Source organism: Haliotis rubra, unplaced genomic scaffold (genome assembly GCF_003918875.1).
Source record: "Haliotis rubra isolate DU_JTF1 unplaced genomic scaffold, ASM391887v1 Scf735, whole genome shotgun sequence".
Classification (NCBI taxonomy): domain Eukaryota; kingdom Metazoa; phylum Mollusca; class Gastropoda; order Lepetellida; family Haliotidae; genus Haliotis; species Haliotis rubra.
In genome coordinates this window covers 34,788-57,546 of record NW_025767452.1, presented here as the reverse complement: position 1 = coordinate 57,546, position 22,759 = coordinate 34,788, and the positions used below count along the sequence as shown (strand labels likewise).

Genomic DNA, 22,759 nt, shown 5'->3' with positions numbered 1-22,759 from the left:
GGGTCCAAAACGCCCGTGTGAAAAATATTGTAATCGAAAAAACATTTTTTATTTATTTCATTATTAATCACCATCAGACATTTGTGAATATATACGTACATGTACCTTTTTCCCCGTCGTAACTGATATTTCCTACTGGATATTGCTTATCAAAATATTTTTACTTTGATGCGATATATGCCATAAATTTCTAAACATTCTAATCTTCTGTAAAATGTAGAACTCAATCTGAAATAAACAAATATGAAAACGCACAATTGTATTGATAACAACTTCTGTTTTATGCATTGTTTCCACCTAGATTCCTACATGTGTATCTGTAACATAATGCCGCTAAAAGAGTTTATAAAACCCAAAGTATCTTATGCATAAATATGTATATTTACCCATCAACGTCTCGGATGTCATTTGAATAGTTACTGTATATCTCCACTAAGTTGCTATTCATCTTAAATTGCTCACGGGGCGGTGGGGTAGCCCAATGGTTAAAGCCTCCGGTCGTCACGCTGAAGACCCGGGTTCAATTCCCCACATGGGTACAATGTGTGAAGCCCATTCCTGGTGTTCCCCAATGTGATATTGCTGGAATATTGCTAAAAGCGACGTAAAATCATCATCATCACCATCATCATCACCATCATCATCGTTACAACGGGTTGTTCAGGCGTTATATTCCTATAAACCAATAATCCCCCCAAACCCATCACCACCCCTCGTACATCCAGTGGAACTCTGTTATACCAAACGGGTGTATAAAGGGAATGGCGTTATTACCAACTGATTTTGTCAGGTCGCAGCCACTCCCCTGTATGTTTCACCAGAAATGCATATACGAAATACGGTAATATCGAACGATAATTAGTGGTCCCTTTGAAATGGCCATAATCGTAGTTTACTGCACATGCATTTTGTCAATGTCTGTATGCGCAAATCAATTTAAACGGCTTACTCGATTATCCAGCGAATGATATCCTGGATACTCCACGATTATGAATTGTTATTTTGACACATCTTCTAGATTGAAATACCTTATTCGATGAGTGAGTGAGTAAGTTTAGTTTTACGCCGCATCAGCAATATTCCAGCTATATGGCGGCGGTCTGTAAATAATCCAGTCTGGATCACACAATCCAGTGATCAACAGCACGAGCATCGATCTACGCAACTGGGAACCGATGACATGTGTCAACCAAGCCAGCGAGCCTGACCACCCGATCCCGTTAGTCGCCTCCTACGTGCTTCGCTTGCATATAAAAAGACTGGTCATTTTCTCTCTGTTGCGCAACCTATTTGCGCTACAGTTTGCCTGTGGGCAAACATGGATTAGGCCTACTGAAGATCAATTCTAACCCGGACCTTCACGGGTCCTTATTCAATGAAAGCCTATTGGTTTTAGCTGTATCATTTGTAAGTCACGTGTACTGCTGGTCTTGCACTCCTTTGAGCGTGCACTAAATGGATGTATAGTCCGATATCATCGCGTTCTCTGATTTCCCCGATAGTAAGTCACATTCCTCGTAAATAGTAATCACCATTGATTGTATGAAAACAATCACAACCACACAGCACGCCTCATCATGCAGTTACCGTTATTTCACGAGCCAAATGAAGGATATACAATCCACGTTGTATTTATATCGCGGTTAGTGGTTCGTGGCATACAGTGTTTAACCTGCTTCCAGACTCCAGTCCTATCGTATATATGTCTCTTATAGACTGCACGGAGTACCTACCTACCCTTAGTAAAGTACTGACTCTACTACTGTTTTGGGTTGAGTCCCATCCGGGATTCGAACCCACACTGCCAGATAGAGGCGCCTAATTGCCAACACACAAAATTAGCGATCTAATCCTTCCAGCCAATGCGGTTTCCATAAAATTGAAACTCTGACAACTGGTCGAACAATCGATATGAAGCTTACCATGAAAAGGCAATGTTCTGATGACACTTAGGTTTATGGAAGCCATCGCTGAAGTAATTTGATCAGTTGCTTGCCTCAATAAAGTTTTCAAAGGTATTATGGCAGACATGTGAAGGGCATTTTCAAAGTTGTTAGGGACAAACAAGCATGTCTAATGCAATTCCTTCGTTTGACTTGTACGATAATTATGTTCCCGTGTCTATTCAGAAGAACAAATGACTAGACTTTGCAGGTGTTTATGACAGGTGCCACCGGTGGTGCACGTTTCGCGCTCTCTTTTGCGAACTGGTATTGTCACTATGTGTTAGTGATTCATAACTATGTGCTTATGATTAAGCTAAAGACCTACACTCGACTCCACTCTTTACATAGGTAACCTGTGAATATAGCAGGGGTTCTATCTCTTTGAGGGGCGGTGGGGTAGTCTAGTGGTTAAAGCGTTGGCTCGTCACGCCGAAGACCCGAGTTCGAATCATGGGTACAATGTGTGAAGCCCATTTCTGGTGTCCCCCGCCGTGATGTTGCTGGAATATTGCTAAAAGCGACGTAAAACCAAACTCAGTCAGTCACTCTTTGATTGCACCAGAACCAACATGGAAACGTCGAATTGAAAAGAATAGAAAAATTGACATCTCTCATTCATTGTGTTAAATCAGCGAGAGTTCCCTGAATGTGAAGAGGAGGAACCGATCAATTATGACGCCTTACCACTTGACAATATCCCCCAACGGGTGGTTGTAACCCCGTGGGGCATCCATACACTCCCTCCCTAATAACACCGGTCATTGACAATGTGGTGTTGTGGCAAATTCAATACACAATTAACCTGCCCGGTGTTTTTTAATCAACTTTGATCATACCCAATGTGTGAACAATCTTGTGGACTGTAAACAATACGTTGTGCAACCCGACAACATGCAGAGACAAGAGGCCATGTAATGTATAGGGGCTATATCGCTAATAATCGAAGTTGATTAGATAAAATCGACTGTTGTTTTCGATCAAGGGCAACACCTGTATACAGCTGCAGTTGCTGCTGAGCGGCAGACAGAGAGAAGTGTGTTGTATTTAGGTACCACGCTGTAGTATCTCTCCCATCCACGAAATACAGGAAGTAAACACAGCTGTTTTTTTAACATAACACAGGCCATTAAAAGACAGCAGCCCCCAAGCCCTCATGCTTCATATGTTTGTAGTTAGATCAATGAAACTTTAAAACGAAATGATTTACTGTCAATGAATGATGGAAGATGCATGGTCACTTTGGCATAATACACAGGTACACACGATGTTTTCCGGTTTCCTATTCTTTAAAAATATAATATGTTGATTTTGACTCTTTTATATTGTTATATTGATGCACGCACGCACGCACGCACGCACGCACGCACACACACACACACACACTCCCTCTCTCTCCCTGCACCCTGTCTCTGTGTCTTTTCTCTTTTACGGAACTAAACTCACTCACTCACTCTCTCTTACGCCCATACGATGCAATGACACGCTGTCAGTTCAAACTGTAGGAACCTGCACGTGCCCGTGTTTGTGTCAATGCGTACACGCGTGTGTTGTCTTGTGTTTCAGAAACTGATTCTAGTTATTGACCCTGAAAATGATAACTCCCAGATGAAGATAGTTTCTATTTGGCATGGCAATAACTCTGGCAACTGCATGTAATGTTCTGTTTTTCTCGTGAAGTCTGACGGCGGTTCTGATCTATCATACTGCTAACAAAAGATAATATTGAAAGATGTTTTTTCTACATGCACAATAGGCTGTATGGTGCTATTTTCCAAAGAGTTAGGACATTCATATCAATATTCTAAATCTGTCCTTCCACTTCATAATCTATACAGCAACATGTTCAGCATGCAGGAAGGCATAATCCTGCACCTTTGTCCGAAACATGAACATCGTCGACGCATTGTTTACAGTCAGGGTGTCAGAGCGGCTGGTCAGTGATTGGAAGGTAATGAATGGTATTCAAGGTAGACGGGCGTTCAGTCCAGCAGTACCTGAGACCAGGTAAACAGGTAGCATTATCGACCGACTGTCTCACCTGCCAGGTAAATTAATGAGGGGAACGGAGGTAACTGCGAGGGACCTCTTCTTTAGAAGGCATCGGAACCAATAAAGGAACAGTGTCACTTTCGAGGACAATTGACCCTTGGAGGACATGTCCTCACCTTTCATGTTTCTACAGTCGACGGAGGACGCTCTCTCAAGTAAGTTGGTTTTTTCACACAAGAACCTTTCTACGGGTAGGAGTTTATTGAAGGTTGATTGGTATAAATATTTGTTTCACCAGGTGGAGTAGCGTTTTTACATCTAATTACTCATTTTTGTTATCAGTTTGCAGGTTATTTAAATGTTGTAGTCGTATTACTATGTAATTTTGGATCACGGAGTGTTCCGTTTGTCTCATGCTACAGTCATCCCTTTGGTTATGCTTGTTGTATAACGAGAACTAGAAAACCTTTGCTCGTAACGGTTTCAGTTCATTTAGGAAAATAAATCATCCTGTCAGATCCATGTAGATTACTTACCAGGTCGCAGACAGACAAATTGTTTGTTATAACCTCATCAGATGTACATTAAGTACATAGCAACATCATGAAATGTACAATCTCTTCTTCTGTGGAGTTATGATGGACTTAAAATACATCACTAATCCTCCAAATAATGTACACAATGATCTTAAAGAATATTAACGTTACAACAGGGTATCTATAAAAGCCGTTAACGTCGCAGTAAAAGCTTATGGTAGGTGTTTACAATATTTTAAGATCAAAGTGTTGTCCCCTCAACCCTACCCCAGGCTCCCCGTGTGTCTGAGACCACTCCCATCAAACCTCACCAAAGCGAGGAAAGCTGTGGTGGTTCCTTTGGTATACAACGTGTTAGATAATGCATGCAGATAAGCAGCCAAACAATATGATTTTCATAGTCGTATAGTGGAAGCATACTACTAAACAAATGATTTGATTGTGTTGGGTTTTCATATGTGCCTCCTCTCCTATCCATCTTAAAACACCCATTTTTTCACGTGTAGCTGCATCAGTTTATTTGACATATATCGAAGCGTATTAACGCCACATTCAAAATGTGTGTTTTTTCATCTACATTGGATATACTTACATACGTTGGGATACTTTCATCTCCATATATGGTTATGTGGCAGGTACATATGTTATACACTGACAGACGGGTGCAGTTACATAACACTGACAAACAGTATACTGACAAGCTTATTGATGCCTCAGTCTAAACTGTGTTTATTATATACACAAAATATACTTATATTAGTCACACACAGCAATATTCCAGCAATATGGCGGCGGTATATATATATATATATATATATATATATATATATATATATATATATATATATATATATATATATATATATATATATATATATATATATAATATGGCGGCGAGATATATATATATATATATATACGTAGAAGGTATACTCTCATCTCCAAATATGGTCTTATAACTTTTCGCATTGTTACTGAGACCGTGACATTGTCTTTTTGATTTACGACCCCAGCTGAATGTAGTTTAAAGAAACGATGGATAGTTTATACGAACATATATGTTCTTTATTTATATGTCATGTCGTTTTTTTCTGTATCTTCACAGGTTTCAGTTCAAATTATCAGCCTTAACATGAAAAACCCCTCAAATAAATTAATCTAACAGAACATTGACACAATAATTTGAAGCGTCGGATAGTACCAACAGTACTTCATAAAAGCCACACCCAGGTTGAGAGTTAAACTCGGTGATTATTAATTAAGCCGGCGGTTACATAAAGCAGACCAGGAACTATCTATTATTGTCGAATATATGGTTACCAAAGCAATAATTCAATACTGGAAGATACCTTTTCCCAAGTAGAACAAAATATAATATATGTAAATATTGGAATCATCGTATTATGTACCTAGATGTTGTGGTTTTAGTTTTTAAAGTGTTTTCTGTGGCAGTAACTATATAGCTTTCCAAGCGACTGTAAGAGCAACCCTCGAACCCTGTGGACTCCACGGAGTGTAATTAATGTAGCAGTGATTTTCATGTACAATGATTACTTCTCTAGGCCCAATTGTCGTGATTACTTGCAGGCAATGTCAATGTTTGTCTAACTAACCAGTTGATTGAAAGCGTAATCAAAGCATCCTCAATGTGTCAACCAGAACATAACTGGCACATCCATAACAGCAACCGGGCCAAAAACGATGATTTAACGATTTTCGTAAATTATGATAATCGCTATAGACGTTTACGCATAAATACATGGAGCGAGTGTCTTCTCTGAACCTTTATGCCCGTCTTTGACGAATAAATCGACCTTATCAGATAAATAAATACAAACTTGTTAGACTGGACCCTGCAATACCGGACATCCCACATTCTGCACCTAGCGTGGGTATTTCAAGGAAGGTGACAATTTTTTTCCTGAGCTCCACAAATATCTCCTTCTCAGAAAGGAAATAGTGAGCAAGCCACATGTCTGGCATGAAACAACATTGACACGTACAGTCTGTACAGTCGCACAGCTGCATCTATATAATACTGACAGTCAGCTGCAGCTGTATAAGACTGACAGGCAGATGCAACTGTATAACACTGACAAGCAGCTGCAGCTGTATACCACTGACAGGCAGGTGCAGCTGTATAAGACTGACAGGCAGCTGCAGCTGTAAAACACTGACAGGCAGATGCAACTGTATAACACTGACAGGCAGCTGTAGCTGTATAAGACTGACAGGCAGCTGCAGCTGTATAACACTGATAGACAGATGAAGCTGTATGCCACTGACATGCAGGTGCAGCTGTGTAACACTGACAGGCAGGTACAGCTGTGTAACACTGACAGGCAAGTGTATCTGTATAACACTAACAGGCAGGTACAGCTGTGTAACACTGACAGGCAGGTGCAGCTGTATAACACTGATAGGCATCTCCATCTGTATAACACTGACAGGCATCTCCATCTGTATAACACTGACATGCAGCTGCAGCTGTATAACACTGAGAGGCAGATGTATAACACTGACACGCAGCTGCAGCTGTATAACACTGGCAGGTAGGTACAGCTGTATAACACTGACAGGCATCTGCAGCTGTATAACACTGACAGGCAGGTGTAGCTGTATAACACTAACAGGCACGTCCAGCTGTATAACACTGACAGGCAGGTGCAGCTGTATAGCACTAACAGGCAGCTGCAGCTGTATAACACTGACAGGCAGATGCTGCTGTATAACACTGACAGGCAGATGCAGCTGTATAACACTGACAGGCAGGTGCAGCTGTATAACACTGACAGGCAGGTGTAGCTGTATAACACTAACAGGCACGTCCAGCTGTATAACACTGACAGGCAGGTGCAGCTGTATAGCACTAACAGGCAGCTGCAGCTGTATAACACTGACAGGCAGATGTAGTTGTAGAACACTGACAGGCAGATGCAACTGCAGGCACGTGCTGTATAACACTGACAGGCAGGTGCAGCTGTATAACACTGACGAGGCAGCTGCAGCTGTATAACACTGACAGGCAGGTGCAGCTGTATAACACTGACAGGCGGCGAAGATGCAGCTGTATAACACTGACAGGCAGCTGCGGCATAACACTGACAGGCAGGTGCTGCTGTATAACACTGACAGGGCGGCTATAACACTAACAGGCAGCAAGTACAGCTGTATAGACACTGCACAGATAGGCAGGTACAGCTGTATAACACTGACACTGACAGGCAGGTGCAGCTGTATAACACTGACAGGGCAGCTGCTGCTCTATAACACTGACAGGCGGAGTAGCTGCAGCCGTATAACACTGACAGGCAGAGTCTGTATAACACTGACAGGCAGGTGCAGCTGTATAACACTGAAGGCAGGTGCAGCTGTATAACACTGACAGGCAGATGCAGCTGTATAGCACTAACAGGCACAGGCAGATGCAACTGCATAGCACTCAACACAGGCAGGTGCTGCTCTAACAGGCGGGCTGCTCTATAACTGACAGCTCTGTAAACACTGACAGGCATGTGCTGCTCTATAACACTGACAGGCAGCTGCAGCTGTATAGCACTAACAGGCAGGTACAGCTGTGTAACACTGACAGGCAGGTGCTGCTGTATAACACTGACAGACAGCTGCTGCTCTATAACACTGACAGGCAGGTGCTGCTGTATAACACTGACAGGCAGATGCAGCTGTATAACACTAACAGGCAGATGCAGCTGTATAACACTGACAGGCAGGTGCAGCTCTATAACACTGACAGGCAGATGCAGCTGTATAACACTAACAGGCAGGTGCTGCTCTATAACACTGACAGGCAGATGCTGCTCTATAACACTAACAGGCAGATGCAGCTCTATAACACTAACAGGCAGGTGCTGCTCTATAACACTGACAGGCAGGTGCAGCTCTATAACACTGACAGGCAGGTGCTGCTCTATAACACTGACAGGCTGCAGCTCTATAACAGCTCTATAGACAGGCAGGTGCTGCTCTATAACACTGACAGGCAGATGCAGCTGTATAACACTGACAGGCAGGTGCAGCTCTATAACACTGACAGGCAGGTGCTGCTGTATAACACTGACAGGCAGATGCAGCTGTATAACACTGACAGGCAGGTGCTGCTCTATAACACTGACAGGCAGGTGCAGCTGTATAACACTGACAGGCAGGTGCTGCTCTGCAGGTGCATAACACTGACAGGCAGGTGCTGCTCTATAACACTGACAGGCAGATGCGGCTGTATAACACTGACAGGCAGGTGCAGGTGTATAACACTGACAGGCAGGTGCAGCTGTATAACACTGACAGGCAGATGCAGCTGTATAACACTGACAGGCAGGTGCAGCTGTATAACACTGACAGGCAGGTGCAGCTGTATAACACTGACAGGCAGGTGCAGCTGTATAACACTGACAGGCAGCTGCAGCTGTATAACACTGACAGGCAGATGCTGCTCTATAACACTGACAGGCAGATGCTGCTCTATAACACTGACAGGCAGGTGCAGCGGTATAACACTGGCAGGCAGGTGCAGCTGTACAACACTGACAGGCAGGTGCTGCTCTATAACACTGACAGGCAGGTGCAGCTCTATAACACTGACAGGCAGGTGCAGCTGTATAACACTGACAGGCAGGTGCTGCTCTATAACACTGACAGGCAGATGCTGCTCTATAACACTGACAGGCAGGTGCAGCTGTATAACACTGACAGGCAGATTAGTCATTCTTTTGCGGTTGTATCGAACTTGGGATTACTCGAAGTGAGTGAGTGAGTTTAGTTTTATGCCGCACACAGCAATTTTCAAGCTATATGGTAGCGGTCTGTAAATAATCGAGTCTGGGCCAGACAATCCAGTGATCAACAGCATGAGCATTGGTCTACGCAATTGGGAATCGATGACATGATAACTCGAAGTAGTTATGTTGGTCTTTTCAACTTTGACACAACTGTATTTAACTGTATATACATTTCCTGAGCAGTGACAGTTTGATAGGTACGACTATTTTGATACTTTGAATTGCTGAAATGTTTATGGATATGTCGTTGCCCATTATTCGTGGTCAGTTCAGGGACGCATGGTAAACAGCAAATGTCCAGTACAATATCCTCATATATACATATGTGTGTGTGTGTGTGTGTGTGTGTGTGTGTGTGTGTGTGTGTGTGTGTGTGTGTGTGTGTGTGTGTGTGTGTGTCTGTCTGTCTGTCTGTCTGTCTGTCTGTCTGTCTGACTGTCTGTCTGTCTGAAAAAGAAACAACGCGTCAGCACGTCACAGTCACATTTGTTTTGGGGTTTAGTGATTGACTGAGTGAGATTTACGCCCCTTGTAGCAATAGAGAAATGGGCTTCACACATTATACCAATGTGGGCTAACCCACCAAACTAGTTCCAGATCAATCGCCCCTTCCCTTATCTTGAATCTATTCTTCATCAGCAGGTTTGTTTTTGAGCGAACGTAATAATGGTTTGGAAAGGTTAGATATTATCAAACCTTACATGAATAAATGCACTTAGTGTACATGACTGATAACGACCGAGCACTTTCTGATCTCGAATAACACTGTTAAATATTCTTTTCCTTGCGCTATTTATATATTGTTGCACAACTAAACCGATCACAGTTACATGAGATTAGTGTCCCCCATCTTCAAATCGATCACGATCAAGAAATTTTGACATTATCATATTTTCATTTCATGCTGGGGGCGGTGGGGTAACCTAGTGGTTAAAGCGTTCGCTCGTCACGCCGAAGACCCGGGTTCGATTCCCCACATGGGTACAATGTGTGAAGCCCATTTCTGGTGCCCCCCCCCCCCCGTGATAATGCTGGTATATTGCTAAAAGCGGCGTAAAACCAAACTCACTCACTCATTTCATGCTAAACTATTCATAAACTATCGATTATTAAACCGGATAAGATAGCTTCACGCAGCCGTCATCATGCTTGTTGAATATGGCGTACTGTACACAGCTGCGAGACCATCAGCCACTCAAGTCCTAGTGCAGTAATGAGTGGAACGAGCCTGAATGCCTTATAGCAGTTTACACGATGGAATAACATGAGACAACATGGCTGAAGAGGTACGTCTTGTCCAATCAGTGAACACTGAGTAACTGTAAATATTGATGCAGGGACAGAGTGATATGTTTACAGAGGTTTATCACCACTATATTGCTATCCATAACTTTCCAGGATTAGAACAAAATACTTGTTTAATGTAAGATTTCGATGATGTCATAAGCTGTCGTTTAAGTATCACTATCAAATATTGAAGGTACCAGGTGTTGAGCGTATCCGCCGCCTGGTGGCATCGGTCACAAACACATGCAGAGGCAAGTCAAATGTTCATATCAAAACACGGTAAAAATCCGTGTTAGAAAACTAGTAATTAGTTTCCATCGTTTGTGTGGAATTATGGATCCTGGTTAGAACTGGTCTTCAGCAACCCATGTGCACGAGGCGACTAACGGGATCAGGCGTTCAGGCTTGCTGGCTTGCTTGACACATACCATCCAATTCCGTAGATCGAAGCTCATGTTGTTGATCACTGGATTGCCTGGTGTCGACTCGATTATTTACAGACCACCATCTCTCCCCCCCCACACCCACACACACCCCCACAACACCCCCTCCCTCCACCACACACACACACACACTCCCATAAAAGTAATGAAAATTAAAAAAATATATTACTAAAAAAATAAAATAAAAACCCATAAAGAGAACATAAACAAACAAACAAAGCAACGGGCAAACAAAGCGCTTATATAGGACGGTGGGGTAGCCTAGTGGTTAAAGCGTTGGCCCGTCACGCCCACCGCCCCTGGTCTGTGGAGAGAGTTTCGAGTGTGTTGAGGAATCAGGTTTTGGCTCTGAAACCTTCTGGGGCGGTGGGGTGGCCTAGTGGTTAAAGCGTTCGCTCGTCACGCCGAAGATCCGGGTTTGATTCCCCACATGGATACAATTTGTGAATCCCATTTCTGGTGTCCCCCGCTGTGATATTGCTTGAATATTGCTAAAACCATACTCACTCACTCACTCACTAGCCCTAAGCAAAGCGTGCAACAGGAAAGGTAAATATTTTATCATGTATCACAGGCCTGCTCAAGAGGTTCGCAATTTCTTTTGCATGGTATCAGCACGCCACTGGTGTCGTCTATATCGATATGGCATTAAATCACTGTTTTGTAACCTTAAAATTTGTCCTTTCTAGAAGACAAAAAGAGACAATAACCATGTTTAAAATGCAAATGTGAATTCCGATAAAATAAGGCATATAAACATAAATATGTATCACCGTGGCCTTACCTGTGTGGTACCTGTGTTTATCTTGCATTTATGACACGGCGCCGGAATTATTTTTAATTGACGTTTTCATGTAATCATTACGCCGATTACCTCCAGCCGTGAGTATCTCCAATACTTTCCATCCGGCAGTGATTGTGATTGTTAAAGTGATTGATAATTAGTGTCATTATCCGTCCCGCCTCGGTCTCAAGGATTACAAACATCGTTTTAAGGTAATCTTACACAGTCGCCCTTCTACCCAGCAACTATGCGCAGAGCGAGACCTGTACGCTACTGTAATAGCATTGCCCATGGTCAGCTATCGTAATTTAAAGGTAGCCATCGATCGTTAATCAAAGACCCGAAGACCTACAGTAACGAACCCGTGGAGATCCGGATTAGAACTGATCTTCAGTAACCCATGCTTGTCGTAAAAGGCGACTAATGGGGTCGGGTGGTCAGGCTCGCTGACTTGGTTGACACATGTCATCGTATCCCAATTGCGTAGATCCATGTTCATGTTGTTGATCACTAGATCGTGTGATCCAGACTCGATTATTTACAGACCGCCGCCATATAGCTGGAATATTATGCGTGTGTATGTGTATGTCTGGCTGCTTGTACTAGCCCAGACTTAAGCTGGTTTTATAGTGCTAGCCCACTGAGATACCATGCCGTAGTGAAGCATGAATACCCCACTCAGACTTATACTGACTCGATATAGGACCAGTCCTTTTGTACACTTAATGCCGAGCGTCAGGCAGGGACCAACAAGTACCATATTTTAACGTCTTTTGGTTTGACGCGGTCGGGGATCGAACCCGCGACTTTCCGCTCTCCGGGCGGACGCTCTAACCACTACACCACGGAGGCGGTCAAATATCGATAGATATCGAAGAAGTAACTTTGCGCAAAAATGCATAAAAAGTGAGTGTTGACATGTTTATGCATGGGTTACTAGCAAAACAGAGTCCTGAACATAATATAGAAGCAGCCCATGAACTCTACAAGAGGTGTTCTCCCATTTGTGAGAACTCCCAGTTGTGAGACACATTAATTAATGGTTCAGTGCACATAGGTGGTGTTTCCACATCCCTACAATGAAAGTGGGATCAGCCCAGCCCAGTACCCACAGGAGGCATAGTTCATTGATGAGTAGATTAATGAAATAGATTATCAAAGATTATATTTACACAGAAGAAATAGTTCATTGAATATTTTATTTATTCAGAAGAATATGTAATTATGATAACACATTTGTATTGACTATTATGAAGTTTGAAAGTCATTTTGGTTTAAACATATTTTATTATTATTTATGAATATGAATTGGGATTGGTGAAGTATTACTGCTTATGTTAACACCGCTCCCATGCAACATAAAACATAAAATGCAATGGAGGATGTGACGTCATCGATATTGACTATTGCATAAATATATTTTTAAGTACATATAGATATATACAGATTACATCAAATACAACTATTCTCTAAGTAGTCATAATTAGAGACTTACAGTTGTGTGTGTCTAACAAGCTATTGTAGGAATATAAATCAATCACGAGAAGGTTGTTTAGTTAATTTCAGTATTTCCCTGTGAAAATTGGAAGGTTGTGATGATATAATCGTGGACGGATTCAACTATTTTCTGGTTTACACGAGGAGTAAATTCTTTGTTTCCGTTCAAAAATTATCCAGGTTATAACGGGTAGTTGATATCCCCAAGAGCACCATGCACTGTTTATTAAATGTCTGTTATACCTATCGGCGTTTGGGTCGCTAGATCCGAGCTTGAGCCAGCAATGAACGTTTTGACAAAAACAAGAGCCATAATTAAGATCAATATAAATCTTGTTTTTGGTTTTTGTAATTAGGTTTTAAAATTCTTTGAGACTGCATGACTCTTTGGAATTTGGTAGGGCATTCCATAAATTTATTGTGTCGGGTAGAAAGGGTTTGGCATAAGGGGCATTTCGACTGTAAATTTCAGAGTTATTTCAGAGTTATTTCTTAAACTATAGCTTGTAGTTTCGGAGACGGAGTAAATCTGAGTAGATAAATTACTTTCTCTTTGATCACGAAGTTACCTACACAAAGTGTTTAATTATTAAAGACATTTACCTGAGTATGTTAATTAATTTATCTTATAAAGTTTCATTAAGTTACCGCCACAAGATTCAGTTACATAGCAAATCAGTAATTAGCTAGGGTGAATCTATTCTATCAGGCAGGGGAGTATGGTGTGTTTTCGTTGCTAATTACCGACTCCACTGTCTCATAACTGGGAGTCTCACAACTGGGAGTTCTCACAAATGGGAGTAGACCCTACAAGAATCCCTGCCGAGAACTGAAAAGTTTATTATGACATAATATTCTAATGTGACTAGAAGGTACCTGAGAATGTCGAATATTTATCTACGTATAACTACTGATTGGCAATGTTTGATCTCACTGATCCTTGTAACCAGTGTCGTATAATCTCACGTCAGTATCTCAAAGGATGCAAGTCTTAACTCTTGGTATTCTGGAGTGAGTGAGTGAGTGTGGGTGAGGTGAGTGAGTGAGTGAGAGTGAATGTCTCAAAGGGATGGATGTGTTAATTCTTGGTGTTCCGGAGTGAGTGAGTAGTAAGTGAGCGATGCCTCAATGCCTGAAAATCTTAATTCTTGGTTCGTGGTGTTCTGGAGTAATGAGTGAGTGTGAGTGAATGTCTCGAATGGATGGATGTCTTAATTCTTGGTGTTCTGGAGTGAGTGAGTAATGAGTGAGTGAGTAAGTGAATGCCTCAAAGGGATGAAAATCTTAATTCTTGGTGTTCTGGAGTAATGAGTGAGTGAGTGAGTGAATGTCTCAAGGGGATGGATGGATGTCTTAATTCTTGGTGTTCTGGAGTGAGTGAGTGACCCCAGAAACGTCCACTAGTTCAGCCAAGAGCTGAGGCAATCAAAACTTCCCCAATCATTCTAGACTTGAGTTGGACTTGAGTTGGACATTTCATTTTTGTCCCCCGCCGCAACGCGGAACGGGGAACTATTTATTCAGCAGCGTCCGTACGTCCGTCCGCCGGTCCGTCCCGATTCTTGTTAACGCGATATCTCATGAACTGTTGTACCCAATGTCTTCAAATTTGGTGACAGCCTACTTTAGGGGATTACGCAGACACCAGTCGATTTTGGTGACCTTGACCTTATTTTCAAGGTCACACTTTTCAAACTCTTGTTAACGCAATATCTCATGAACTATTGTACCCAATGTCCTCAAATTTGGTGACAGCCTACACTTTAGGATTGACCTTATTTTCAAGGTCACTGCGCCACTTAGACCACTTTTCAAACTCTTATTAACGCAGTATCCCGAGGAACTATTGTACCCAATGTCCTCAAATTTGGTGACAGCCTACACTGTAGGATTGACCTTATTTTCAAGGTCACTGCGCCACTTAGACCACTTTTCAAACTCTTATTAACGCAGTATCCCGAGGAACTATTGTACCCAATGTCTTCAAATTTGGTGACAGCCTACATTAGGGGATTACGTAGACACCAGTCAATTTTGGGTGACCTTGACCTTATTTTCAAGGTCAGCACGCCACTTTGACCACTTTTTAAACCCTTGTTAACGCGATATCTCATGAACCGTTGTACCCAGTGTTTTCAATTATGTTGACAGCCTACATTGGGTGATTATACAGACACCAGTCATTTCAGGCATCTTTTATCTGACAAAGATATAAACAAGTAGTAAATATATAAATATTTTGTTCTTCTTTAGCGGCGGGGACATTGCCTTATTAGTGGCAAACACTTGGGTTTTTTTGGATTCCGGGTTAGGCCCCCAGCAGCCGATGCTGGTTGTAAGAGGCAAGCATATTGATCGGTCGGAAAGGCTGACAACTTGAGTGATGTACGTCACATATCCTAACAGCTGAGATCAATGCTCTTGATTTCAGCCATTGGAATGGCTGGTTAAAAATGGATTTTTTTTGTAAACTCATATAGCTGGAATATTGTTGAGTGTGACGTTAACAATAAAAAACAAACAAAAATATAAACAAATGAAATTTCTTAGGACTTAAGCTGAGTTTAACAGGACACCAAAACATAAGGGTACAACAGGTAAGGTAAATTTTTCATATTGGCCAGAGGCTTAATTTAAATTATTGCTAAACGCGGCGAAAAACTAAACTCACTCACTCACTCACTCACTCAGCTGCATAACTTTATCGAAATAGTGAAGTACGTGAATTACGTTTACAAATCATGTATCATAAAAATGGGTTCTTGGATTCAGATTTCGCCATAAATGCATTGCATGGCAAATATGCACAGCGAATTGCAAGTTTAAGACCATAATATTCAATGTCGGTGATATGCAATATTGACAAATGTGACATTGTTAACGTGTCGGTGTGGCTTGGATTGATAGCGACGAAACATATGTTATCGACACATCGGCATGAAAGTAATATATTACAGACCTTGCTCGTCGATCGAAATATTTATCATTTCAATCTTTCGTTTTAATGGTAAATATTTATTTTAATATTGATATCTTGGACCGGTTGCAGAGATGGTCATGTTCGGACATATGGTTCCAGGTTTAACACGGGATGTGTTACATGTATGACATTACGACAACCAATCCACTTTTTGACAGCACTGTTGGGTTTATTTTGTTTTCAGATCCGACATTGCTCAGACACGGAACACGTGACCCTAACAACCACTGAAGATGGACGTGACGCTGCCACTCCCATTCCAAGACTGACCAATCACATGGCCGGACACAATGTGGCCATTAAGTGGGAACGTTTTTCGACTGACTCTTCATAACATTTCACATCGGAGCTGAGACACATAGAAGATGCACATGGAAATGACAATCAATATTAAGGGAGCTCTTATGCACCAGAAAGCTAATATATCATGTTCACATAATCACCAAGGAATTGATTGTTCTGCCATTGTGGCATCTGGGCCAGTCTCGCTGACCTGAAGAAAAAAATACCAGATCGATCCCTCACATCAGATCCCTGACTTGAGAACACGTTAATACACAGACGATGCTATTTTCAGCTGTTGTAGTCAGTTTTGAATTATTATCTCAGTATTTAATCGACAAATATATTTTTCGCTTCCATAACCTACGAGAAATACAGGGCTTCTAATTGTACCAGCCTGCATGAAATGACATCCTGACAACCATGTCTCGGAGTATCTCATAATAATGGGAGTGCTCATCCGTTAGGTGATATATCATCGTCCAGACAAGAAACCTGAATCAGTTTACTAAGAGGCACATCATATCGCCAGCAGTATTAAAACAGTGATACTTTATGTCACCAACCACCAATGAGCTACCACTACTGGTGAAAGAGGGTTGAACCTGGTCTTTGATATTCAGTTACCTTATATGTAAACCAAATGCGAGTGACCCGTTGATCTATCATCAACTTTCTCAGTGTCCGCCATGCAAACATCAGCGCTGACCTACAAGAACTTGATATTCAGACCAAAGTTTTGATTGACAGTTATCTAACCTCACCCATAATGATGGCAATGTAGGCATCACTGAAATATTCCTCCTGTTTGATTTATGAGACTTCCCGTATGCAGGAAATACCAATACAATGATTGCTACTGATCCCTTGGGAATCCGTTCCCTGTTGTCAGAATAACGAGGCCAATCACTTAACTGGCTTAGATTTATCAATATCATATCACGTCACAAATCAAGGAAAATCTTCTGAATCGAACCACTGCAATATCATATGAATACAAATGACGTCTTTTTGCGGCCAATATAAGATGTTTCTTAAGACATATCGTTGTGTCTATCCGCACTGTGACATTTCAAGAACATGCTGTGATTAGTGGTGATAGTTATCGAACGTTGCGGACATTTGGCCCTCAACTTGAAACCAAGTATACATCCCAACGACAATGAACACTATGGCTATCTCCAACGTTACACCAGCACCGACCGACGACTACACCCAGTATGTTGAATACAAGGCGGGTAGATGGGTGTGGTCCATCTTCCCACCCGTATTAATGATTCTCGGAACTATCGGTAACGTGTTGTCCATTATAGTCCTCAACAGGAAGTCCATGAGGGACTCCACGGTGTCCATCTATCTCACAGCTTTGTCTGTAATGGACATTTTGGTTCTCTATACTGGTCTTCTGCGCCAATGGCTGCGTGTGGTCATCCACTGGACATCCGGGTCATCAGCGAGATGTCCTGCAAGATCCACATCTGGATGGTGTATTTCACCCTCGACATGTCAGTCTGGCTTCTCGTTTCCGTCACCGTTGAGAGATTTGTGTCGGTGATGTATCCGTACACGGTGAAGAAGTACTACACACGATGTACAGCATTCGTAAACATTGCAGTCATAGCAGTCTTGTTGTTGGTGCTCAACTCGCACTTCTTGTACGGCCTTGGGGACGTTCAGACGACGATAGGTGGCGCTGCGAACATCGAACGCTGTGCTTCACTTTGGGAGGGTTACGACCACTTCCAGTCACGTGTCTGGCCATGGATTGACCTGTGTGTGTTTTCCTTCATACCACTGACCGTGCTCATTATTGCCAATATTTCCATCGCCCAGAAAGTTGTATCCAGAAAGAGGAATGCTCGGCGAATAAACCCTGAGATGTTTACAACAACATCGAACCACGAACGATATCAAGACAAAAAGACGTCGTCTATGACAATGATGCTCCTGGCTCTGAATCTGGTGTTCTTTGTGTGTACCGCTCCCATCAGCGTGTACCTTATTGGGGAACCTTACTGGACGGTGGACACCACACCACACTGCGAAGCAGTTCTGTCCCTTATATGGGCAATTTCTAATACACTGATGTATACCAACAATTCTGTTAACTTTTTATTGTACTGCATCAGTGGTTCTCGCTTCAGAAACACGTTAAAGGAACTGCTTCAACGTCGAAACAGAATCCGCCCGAGCAATTCCATGACGACGCTGCGGAATAATCAAAGCGATGCTGGCGCTAGCGGAAACAGAGATGACGTCAACATTCCCGAGGGTGGCAACAGATATGGACCCAGTCAAAATACTCTTCATGTATCAAGACAGGAACAACAAAGGAAATGAAAATATGTACAGTGACATTACAATTTCTTCACACCGAAGAAAATTTACATATTGTAACATGGAGTCAAGGCTACAATGATCTTACTCATTGTGGGATATCGAAGTTTTCTTGGCAATCACAGTATCGCATCGTGCACGTCGATACTCATGGTACGTATTACCGCAACGAAGTGACATTGTACCATGCCTGGAACCATGGCATGTTCGGAGACAACGTCGTTATAATTTCAGGAACCAATTTCTCTTTCTGTCATGTTAACGTGCACTGATTATTTCAAGGTCCCAAATTCTTGGTCAAAGATCAAGAAGAACTATGGAAACCGTGCGTTTGAAAACTCTCCCAGTCAAACGCCACGGTATACACAGATAAAGTATAAAGGACGGTAGATTGAAAAAGAAATAAAGAATTAGTTGGTGTGCTCTTATGCCGCTTCTGGTAATATTCCTGCAAAGTCATAGCGGGCAACACAAAAATGGGCTTCAAATTGGTCCGAATCAAACCCGGACCTGCGCCATGTAAAGCGGACGTCAAGCGGACGTCATATGGAACTCATGCCACTGGGCTGTCACCCCTTCAACATATGGAGAGAAAATATGTTGTCCGGTTTCTTGGTTGTCATATGTCGTTATGAATATTGTTATAATGCTGTGTGTATTAGCATATTCAATAATACATTTATCTTTATGTCTATTAAGTCCGAACTGGACAGATTAGACATGCCCGTCTTGTTTCTATAAGGGCTGACATAATCAGCATCAGTGCGTCTAAAGTACCTACAACAACGAAAGCAGAGAATACATTTTATTGTCAAATCTCTATATATTTTCATACTGAACGTTTTTGATAACCGTTGAAACTGTCCAATGATATTAAATAGATTGTACAGTGTGTGTACACACAGGCAAATTGTAGCGCAAATAGGGTTCGCTCGCATTTTGGAAGACTGGTCATTTTCTCTTCGTTGCGCAACCCTGCTTGCGCTCGCATATGGGAAGATTAAGAGAACTTTTCCTTGTTGGTTCTTTATTTGTCGTTTCTTTGTTCCGTGAAATGTTTTGCATCATTGAATGTATTTAGAGAACTGTTTGGATGAGTTGGTTCTATGTAATTGTTTATATCTTTGTTCCGTTTAAATGTTTAACTATATAGCATCCTTTAAATGTTTTACTTTTTGATCAACAATCCAGTTCAAAATCATCAAGGCTCATTTTTTCTTTTGACAGGGTTATAATCCGACAATAAGACAATTATATCATGCGCCATCGGGTATCTGGGCTGCACGTGCACCTTAACGTGCCAAGTCTGAAATACTACCACGATTCAAGTATAATCGATCGCTCGCGCCTTGCTGTTGTGTTTGAAATATCGAATGATAGAATCACGTTCCACTTAAAATGATTGTATTCATTCATGGTTGGGAAGCTGCAGAGTTTAATTTTAGAGATCCATTTCGTCCCTTGTTGATGTTTACCTGAGCGGACTCTTACGTAAGCGGACTGTGATATGTGACACAGAAATGACGTGCAAGTCAGGCTATAATGTTTGTTTTGTCACTGTGATATGTTTCGACACAGAAATTTAAAAATCGTCATAATACCCTTTTACGTAATGTAACGCATCACGTCACCGTGAATGATGACGCCTGCAAACACGGTAGGCTGTGCGTAATGTTTGTCGACGAGCTATTTGCATCAATGTGCGTGAAAGGCAACATTTTATGAAAGGATAACTGAGAAGGATAACACCAGCGATGACACCAGGTGTTCTGGGTTATAGTAAGCTCATCTTTCTCTGCTGGAGGCCCCACCACCATATAGCTGGAATAATACTGAGTGCGGCGTAAAACTAAACTTACTCACTGGAAGCACCCACCAGTCACAAGAGCTTCATCAGTGTTGTTTGTTTGTTTGTTGTTTAACGCCGCACGGTCTGCAAATTATCGAGTATGGAAAGTCATCACCATCATGAGCATCGATCTGCGCAACTGGGATACTATAACATGTGTCAACCAGTCAGCGAGCCTGACCATCCGATCCCGTTAGTCGCCCCTTACGACAAGCATGGGTTGCAGAAGAGGTGGTTTAAACCAGGATGTTTACGGGTTTGTTCATCAGCAGTAATTCAGTAAGGATGTTCGAAAGCTTCACAAGTATGGTGGAACATAGCGATTGCCGAGCCTCGAGTCCGAGCCTTGGATGGTGAAACCCTCATTGCAAGGTTTAGATTAATCTAAATGTGTCTTTCCCTCACACACATATACACGCACGCACTCACGTACGCATGCATGCATCAAGAACATCTGTTACTACGTATTACATTGTGTTACCATTGTATGACCATTCCGACTGAGAAGTATATTTTTATGTGATCTTTAAGGAACATGTGAATTCTTCAAGAACCATTCTATGAATGTCTATTGCATGAAAAGAACATAAATAAATGTCTTGCAGGAGCATATTATATTTTCTCGCATTTTCTTTCATTTATACATCAGTGGAAAAATGCACCTTTCCAAATAACTATCGTAGCTACGTCAGTCGTAAGACTGTGGTAATGTGTGTGAGCACAGGCAAACTGTAGCGCAAACAGGGTTGCGCATCAAAGAGAAAATGACCAGTCTTCGTATATGCGCGCGATACGAAGACTGGTCATTTGTCTTTGTTGCGCAACCCTGTTTGCGCTACAGTTTGCCTGTGGTGTGAGTTACGCTCGCCTTAGCGCTATGATCGCTTTATGGAACACGGTCCAAGTATTAAAACACGCAAACCTGATTACTGGCAAACTGACTGCACCATGTATATCAACATTCATGTCAAACCAAAGTTCGGTTTGACATTTCCACGAACCCTACTCAATTGGTTCTGTCTTTAATTTCACCCACGTTGCCCTTGCATCAAAGTGAGACCCAAACTAATTAATCAAAACTCGGGTCAGTGGAACGGTTCTTTGCGCGTATGTAAATTCGCCTATGGGCATGTCATGGAACGATCACAGACCATGACAGATAACAGTGCACTGACGACATGACATTGTACTTTTACCCCGGCGGACGGGAGGGTCAGAACGCTGGTCACATGATCAGCGGACACGTGGTCATATCTGCCAACTCTTTTGCGTGCCTGTCAGACAGTCACTGATGTTTGTTTGGTTGGTGTGTTGATGAACGCCCCACTCAGCAATATCCCGGTCTGTAAATAATCGAGTCTGGGACCAAACAATCCAGTGATCAACAGCATCCGCATCTATCTACGATGAGATATGATGAAGTGTCAATCAAGTCAACGAATCTGATCACCCGATCCCGTTAGTCGCCTCTTACGACAAGCATGGTTTGCTGAAGATCAATTTTTAGCCCGGATCTTCACGGGTCGACGGATATTTAATCACAGTAAGTTGGTTATCCTAATAAAAAAATACGCATCTATAGAATAATGTAAAGAATAGATAAATAAATGAGTGATCGATTGAGTGAATAAATAAGCAGCCACGAAGAATTCTTCTGGATTTGAGTTCTACAGTGACTGTTAGACAGAGAACTAGTCGGATATGGCTTGTTGAACCAACAACGTATGGAAGAGAAGGGCATACATACCCCACCCACAGGTGCATTCATATATTCACTTGTCTGTAAATATCATGTGATGTTTAAAAGCTTGTAATCTTCATATCTGGAGGAAATAAAGCCAATCTATCTATCTATCTATGGCTTGTTGAACCAACAACGTATGGAAGAAAGGGCATACATACCCCACCCACAGGGAAATATTGTAGCGCAAATAGGGTCGCGCAACAGAGAGAAGCATTACCAGTCTTCCCTTTATACTACTTATGCGAGCAAAGGTGTCAACTTGCTTCCCTCTCTTCGGTTCGAAAAATAT

General features: G+C 42.1%; 1 protein-coding gene across 1 annotated transcript; it reads left to right on the top strand.

The window, feature by feature from the left end:
- Positions 1 to 17,193: 17,193 nt before the first annotated feature.
- Positions 17,194 to 19,140, top strand: LOC124259758 (FMRFamide receptor-like). The gene is given in 2 exon segments (XM_046693955.1): positions 17,194 to 17,973; positions 17,976 to 19,140. Coding segments are annotated over 2 exon segments (1,176 nt in total). The 5' UTR covers positions 17,194 to 17,702; the 3' UTR covers positions 18,881 to 19,140.
- Positions 19,141 to 22,759: the final 3,619 nt, after the last annotated feature.